The sequence below is a fragment of the Budorcas taxicolor genome, chromosome 1 (genome assembly GCF_023091745.1).
Source record: "Budorcas taxicolor isolate Tak-1 chromosome 1, Takin1.1, whole genome shotgun sequence".
NCBI classification, from domain to species: domain Eukaryota; kingdom Metazoa; phylum Chordata; class Mammalia; order Artiodactyla; family Bovidae; genus Budorcas; species Budorcas taxicolor.
This window is the reverse complement of record NC_068910.1, coordinates 11,799,391-11,806,701: the sequence shown is the minus strand read 5'-3', so window position 1 is coordinate 11,806,701 and position 7,311 is coordinate 11,799,391. Positions and strand designations below refer to the sequence as shown.

General features: G+C 43.8%; 1 protein-coding gene across 1 annotated transcript in view; it reads left to right on the top strand.

Annotated features, from left to right (window-relative positions):
- The first annotated feature begins 550 nt into the window (after nt 1-550).
- The window catches only part of POC1A (POC1 centriolar protein A), a 76,683-nt gene continuing 69,922 nt past the window's right edge, over nt 551-7,311 (top strand). The window contains exon 1 of the mRNA XM_052638970.1: nt 551-568. Coding sequence (XP_052494930.1) covers nt 551-568 — 18 coding nt within the window. The remainder of the gene's footprint in view (nt 569-7,311) is intronic.

The following is a 7,311-nucleotide window of genomic DNA, read 5'->3' as shown; positions in this document are numbered from 1 at the left end:
AGCCGGCCTCGCGGGCGCTTTTAGAGAACACAAGCACATCGAACCACACCCTCTACTTCCGGGATCCTTAAAGTGTTGGCTTCGGGTGGTTAATCCCGGCCCCACCCTCGTGGCATCATGGGAAATGTAGTCCTGGTACCCTCCAGACACAAGGATGAGGACCGTCTTGGAACTGCAATCCCAGAAGGCTCTGTACATGGTCTTTTTAGCCTGGCTACGGGTCGGTGGGGGAACCCTTTATTCCTGGACTTTTCAATTTCTCAGGGGGAATGTGTGACGGTGGACAGAGGCATTTGGCGCCGCCGTCCGTAGGTTGACTGGCCAAGTGGCGCTAGATGCAGAGACCGTGGACCCGGCCCTACAGCTTTCTTTCCGGTCGACGGGCAAAAACTTGAGGCACCGCGTCTCCTTTAACCGCGGTGGGCGGGGCGAGGTGCAGAGACCCGCGTTGCTATTGGCGGCGGTTGGGGGCGCGGAAACTGAACGCGCCGCAACGGCAGCCGCCGCTCCTTCACGCTCCTCCGGCGCCTTGGGCGTCCCCGGCCCCGCCATGACCGCGCACTGCCCGGTAAGTTTCTGTCAGCGGCGGCCGCCCGAGCTGTAGTCTCTCCGCGGGGACAGTGGGACGCGGGGTTCCGAGCAGGTCCTCTCTGGCCCCAGATTTCGGTCGGTGCAGGCGGTGCTGAGTTCGGGCACCTGGTGAACGCCTCTTGCGAGCCAGGCCCTGTTCGCGCTGCCGGGGCTAACAAACCAGTAGCCTCTGCCCTCGGGATTTGCTTCCTAGCTGGGCAGACACTAGCACGGCCTGACTGGAGGGAGGTGTGACTTGGGGTCAGTGCCGGGCCTCTCTAGTTTCAGTCTCCGTTTCCCTGAGCAGTGGGTGGCTGAACGGGGGGCTTGTTGAGACTGTATCCTGTTCCCTGTGTGGGAACAGCTAGGCCCCCGGGACGCCTGCGTCAGTGTGACAGGCTGCCTCTCCGCCCCAGGTCCTTCCAGAGGCCAGTGGGGAGCACTCCAAAGCCCCTATTTTTGAGAGGTTGTTTTGAAAACTCAACCTGCCTGGTACTCTCTGGCTGGGTTGTGAAAGTCAGTGACGCTGAGTGGTGGCTTGTTGGCTTTCTTAGGTGTCTGGGCACGTGAGCCAAGGGCCCGGACTGGGAAGCAGGCCTTTTGACCCCCTAATGGTGTTCCCCATCTTTGGGGGAAACGAGGAACCAGGAAGCCTGTGGCATTGGAAAAGAGGGTGCTGGGAGATTTCAGGGGCCCGCTGGCTCGGGGCAGATCTGACCGTGCCCTCGAGGGGGTACTGTTTTACCCTAGTTCTTTCTAAGAAGCTCAGGTGGAGCCGTTTCTGCTCTGTGCCCCGCCCTCCCCCAGCTGCCGTTCCCTCTCTAGGTGAAAGGCAGGTGTGTTGGGGGTGGAGCGGGGCATGGGGAACGGGAACCTTTGTTCTGGTTACAACTCCTTGGGGTCCTTCCTCTGCACCAAGGACGGGTTTTCCCCAAGAGGAGGTTTTGCTGGGCTCTCTGGTCCCCCCAAAATGCTTCGTTGAGGTTACTGATATTTGGGATAAGGAGAGATTTTGCGTGGCTGGGGTGTAACTCTCTAACACGAATTACTGTTGGATGGAGAAGTCTCTGGAATATTATCTCCATGTCTTCCTAAGCTACAGCTTCTCTGATGTTGGGTGGAGTGGAGGTGGTGGTAAAGCCTCAAGGGCTTGTTCAGGGTGGACCTTCGGTTTTACTAGTCAGTCCACAGTGGGATGGAGGGTATGGGATCCAATTCCTGAGATGGTGGTTGCTGAAAGTCCCCATTTTCTCTCCTTGGTCTTTGAAAAAATGATTTTGATGAGATGTTACTCACATACCATAAAATTCACCCTTCTGAAATGTAAAATTCAGTGGTTTTTAGTACTCTCACAGTATTGTGTTAGCATTATTGTGTTTCCAGAACATTTTGATCACCCCAAAGGGAAACCTGTACCCATTTAGCAGTTGCTTCCCTTCTTCCCCACTTCCCCTGCGTCCCCTCCCTTCGGCCCCTTCAGTCCCTGTCAGCCACGAATCTATTTTCTGTCTTTATTCTGGACACTTCATATACATGGACTCAGACAAAATGTGGCCTTTGGTGTCTTTCACTTATAGCATAATGTTTTCAAAGCTGTACCTGTTTCCAGTTCATGGCTGAATAAATATCCTGTTGTACAGATGTACCACATGTCGTTTATGCATTTATCTGTTGATGAACAGTAAGGTTTTCCCACGTGGTGCTATTATGATTAATACTGCTGTGAAAGTTTTTGTACAAGCCTTAGTGTGAGAATGCTCTCAATTCTTACGGGTATTTACCTACAGTTGCTGGGTCATTTGATAACTCTGTGTTTAAGTTTTTAAAAAATGATTTGTTTCTTTTTATCTTTAGCAGCACTGGGTGTTAATGGCTTTAGTTGTGGTGAGCGAGAGCTGTTCTTGTTTCATTGTGCGGGCTTCTCAATTTGGTGGCTTCTCGTGGCTGAGCATAGGGTGGGCTTGACTGGTTGGAGCACGTGTGCTCAGTAATTGGGGCTCAAGGGCTCTAGAGCTCAGGGGTTGTAGCACACAGGCTTATTTGCTCTGTGGCATGTGGAATCTAGGGGTCAAACCCATGTCCCTTGCATTTGTAGGCAGATTCTCAACCACTGGAGCACCAGGGAAGTACTATGTTTAACTTTTGGAGAAACTACCAGATTATTTTCTATAGTGAGTGCCCCCCCCCCCCTTTTTTTTTTTTAAGATTTATTTATTTTTGTCTGTGCTGGATCTTCGTTGTTGCGCGCAGGCTTTCTTCAGTTTCCGAGATCGGGGGTGGTTGGTCTTCTCATTGTATGGCTTCTCTTGTTGCAGGGCACGGGCTCCAGGGCACATGAGCTTCAGTAGTTGCAGCAAGCAGGGTCAGGAGCAGGTTCCTGGGCTCTAGACTACAGAATCGGTAGTTGTGGCGCGTGGGCTTAGTTGCTTCTCCGTGTGTGGGATCTTTCCGGAGCAGGGATCACACCCGTGCTGCCTCCACTGCAGGGTAGACTCTTCACCGCTGACCACCAGGGAAGCACCCCTCTGTTTTTATACGTTATTTTTACTTTAAAGCCTTTATTAATTTAACCGAGTAACGTATTTTGGGTTGTGCTGTGTCTTAGTGCTGCACATGCGCTTTCTCCAGTTGCTGTGCGCAGGGGCTGCTCTAGTTGCGTTGCGCAGGCCTCTCACTGCGGTGGCTTCTCCTGTTGCTTAGGTCCGTGGTGGGCTCGGTAGTTGTGGTGGTAGTTGTGGTGCATCGGCTTAGTTGCCCTGCAGGATGTAGGATCTTACCGGACTAGGGATTGAGCTTTTGTCCCTGCTTTGGTAGGCAGATTCTTCATTGGATCACGAGAGAAGTCCTTTTTTTTTTTTTTTTAATATTTTGTCTATTCTGGCTGTCTTATATTTTATATGCATTTTAGGATTAGCTTGTGAATTTCTGCAAAAAAAAAGTACCTGAGATTTTTATGAGATTCTATTGACTCTCTTTAGATCAACTTGAGTATTGCATCTTAATATTAAGTTATCCAAACTATGGACATGGGATGTCTTTCCATTTATCTGTATCTTTTTTAAAAATTAATTTATTTTTAAATGAAACAAGGATGAATATTTTTAATGATGAAAGGTATGATTCACAAACAAGATAGACATCATAAACCATTACACACCTAATAACAAGAAGCAAACATAAAGCAAAAATCGAAGAAATAAAGGAAAAAGAAAAAATATATATAATCATTGTGAGATATATTAACATTTGTCTGAGACTATTTTATCAAGGGCAGAAAAAATAGCATCTTGAATGATGTCATTAATAATTTAAATATAGATTTCTATTTATATTAATTTAATCTTACATCCTACACAAATATATTAAAAATTTTGTATCTCATACATAGGACAATTTCAAAAAATAGAATTCTTTTTTTGTGTGTGTGATTCAGTTATACATATACACATACTATTTTTGAAATTATTTTTATTATGTTATTACAAAATATTGATTATAATTCCCTGTAGAGTACTATACAATAAACCTTTGTTGCTTGTTGCATATCTTTTTAAAAAATTAGATATATTGCGTTACATTTCATACTAAGTCAAACAAGTGGAATCAAAATGTCATAAATTTTTTAGTTAGGCAAAAATTCCTAAGTTTTCTAAAATATATATATTATTTATTATATGTATACAAGAGCTTTTCTACTACACCTGATAACTTGATAAAATCTTGAGAAAAACATCAAAAAATGAAAGAGTTGGAAAAGTCGGAAAACGTAATCTAAATGACATGGGAGCACTGAATATGAAATAGAATAAGTGAAACAAACTAGAAAAAATTCGTAAGTTTTCTTCAATATATATATTATACATTTGTATATATTTATATATGTATATAAAAGATTTTTTACTATACCTGATAAAGGCTTCAGAAAGAACATCAAAAAAAAAGAGATGGAGAAACTGGAAAACATAAACTGAATGAAATGGGAGCACTGAATATGAAATAGAAAAATGAGACAAACCAGATAGAAATAATATATCATCGTATAGTTCAGTTCAGTCGTGTCCGACTCTTTGCGACCCCATGGACTGCAGCACACAGGCTTCCCTGTCCATCACCAACTCCTGGAGCTTGCTCAAAGTCATGTCCATCGAGTCGGTGATGCCATCTAACCACCTCATCCTGTGTCACCCACTTCTCCTCCTGCCCTCAGTGTTTCCCAGCATCAGGGTATTTTCCAAGGAGTCAGTTCTTCGCATCAGGTGACCAAAATATTGGAGTTTCAACTTCAGCATCAGTCCCTCCAATGAATATTCAGGACTGATCTCCTTTAGGATGGATTGGTTGGATTGCCTCGCAGTCCAAAGGACTCTCAAGAGTCTTCTCCAACACCACAGTTCAAAAGCATCGATTCTTCAGTGCTCAGCTTTCTTTATAGCCCAGCTCTCACATCCATACATGACTACTGGAAAAACCATAGCTTTGACTAGATGGACTTTTGTCAGCAAAGTAATGTGTCTGCTTTTTATTTTTTATTTTATTTTTTTTGTGTGTCTGCTTTTTAAAACGTTGTCTAGGTTGGTCATAGGTTTTCTTCGAAGGAGCAAGTGTCTTTTAATCATGGCTGCAGTCACCATCAGCAGTGATTTTGGAGCCCAAGAAAATAAAGTCTGTCACTGTTTCCATTGTTTTCCCACCTATTTGCCATGAAGTGATGGAAATGGATGCCATGATCTTTGTTTTTTTGAATGTTGAGTTTTAAGCCAGCTTTTTCACTTCCTCTTCCACTTTCATCAAGAGGCTCTTTAGTTCTTCACTTTCTGCCGTAAGGGTGGTATCATCCGTGTATCTGAGGTTATTGCTATTTCTCCCTGCAATCTTGATTCCAGCTTGTGCTTCATTGAGCTTGACATGTCACATGATGTACTCTGCATATCAGTTGAATCAGCAGGGTGACAGCATACAGCCTTGACGTACGTCACGTATGTACTGACGTTTCCCAGTTTGGAACCAGTCTGTTGTTCCATGTCCGGTTCTAACTCTTCCTTCTTGACCTGCATACAGATTTCTCAGGAGGTAGGTAAGGTGGTCTGGTATTCCCATCTCTTGAAACACACTTTGCTGTGATCTACATAGTCAAAGGCTTTCATGTAATCAATAAAGCAGAAGTAGATGTTTTTCTGGAATTCTCTTGCTTTTTCTATGATCCAGTGGATGTTGGCAATTTGATCTCTGATTCCTCTGCCTTTTCAAAATCCAGCTTGAACATCTGGAAATTCACGGTTCACGTACTGTTGAATCTTGGCTTGGAGAATTTGGAGCATTACTTTGCTAGCATGTGAGATGAATGCAATTGTGCAGTAGTTTGAACATTCTTTGGCATTGCGTGTCTTTGGGATCAGAATGAAAACTGACAAAACAAGGTCATATAGTCCAGTTATTTTTAAACATGACTGCTCATTAGAAACATCTGGAGCTGGAGAAAAAAAGCACTACCTGAACATTTGTGTTTTTCAAAAAATTTCAAAGTAATTCTGATATGCATCTGGACTTTAAAAAGTGGATTTTACAGGTTTTTCTATTAGATCCTAACTTGGTGGTAATGTTCTGTTATTTTTCTGTTGACCAGTCGTGATACAATGGTATTGGAAGTGCATACATGGCCTTGTTTTCATCCACCCAGCCAGTCTGTGTCTTTTGGTTGGTGCATTTAATCCATTTACATTTAAGGTAATTATCAATGTGTATGATCCTATTACCATTTTCTTACTTATTTTGGGTTTACTTTTGGTAGGTCTTTTCCTTTCCTTGAGTTCCCTGCCTAGAGAAGTTCCTTTAACATTTGCTGTGAAGGTGGTTTAATGGTACTGAAGTCTCTTCACTTTCGTTTGTTGGGAAAGCTTTTGATTGCTCCATCAAATCTGAAGGCGAGTCTTGCTGGGTAGAGTGTTCTTGTAGGTTCTTCCTTTTCGTCACTTTAAGTATATCAGGCCGTTCCCTTCTGGCTCGTAGAATTTCTGTTGAGAAATCAGCTGTTAGCCTTATGGGAGTTCCCTTGTATGTTATTTGTCATTTTCCCTTTGTTGCTTTTAGTGTTTTATCTCTGTCTTTAATGTTTGTCAGTTTGATTACTATGTGTCTTGGTGTGTTCCTCCTTGGGTTTCTTCTGCCTGGGACTCTGTGTGCTTCCTAGACTTGGTTGACTATTTCCTTTCCCATGTTAGGAAAGTCTTCAGATAGTCTCTCTTCAAATAATTTCTCAGGTCCTTTCTCTCTTCTCCTGGGATTCCTATAATGCAAGTGTTGGTGCGTTTAATGTTGTCCCTGAGGTCTCTTAGGTTGCCTTTGTCTTCATTCTTGTTTCTGTATTCTGTTCTGTGGCAGTGATTTCCACCATTCTGTCCTCAGATCATTTGTCGGTTCTTCGGCCTCATGTATTCTGCAGTTGATTCCTTCCAGTGTACCATGCACCTCTGTCTGTTTGTTCTTTAGATCTTCTAGGTTCTTGGGAAACATTTCTTGGACCTTCTTAGTCTTTGCCTCCATTCTTTTCCCGAGATCCTGAATCATCTTTACTGCCGTTATTCTAATTTCTTTTTCTGTAAGGTTGCCTATGTCCACTGCATTTAGTTGTTTTTCTGGGGTTTTGTCTTGTCCTTTCACCTGGGACATACCTTTCTGCTTTTTCATCATGATTGACTTTCTGTAATGTGGGTTTTGTTTTCGTTACTGTGGGACTGTGCTTCT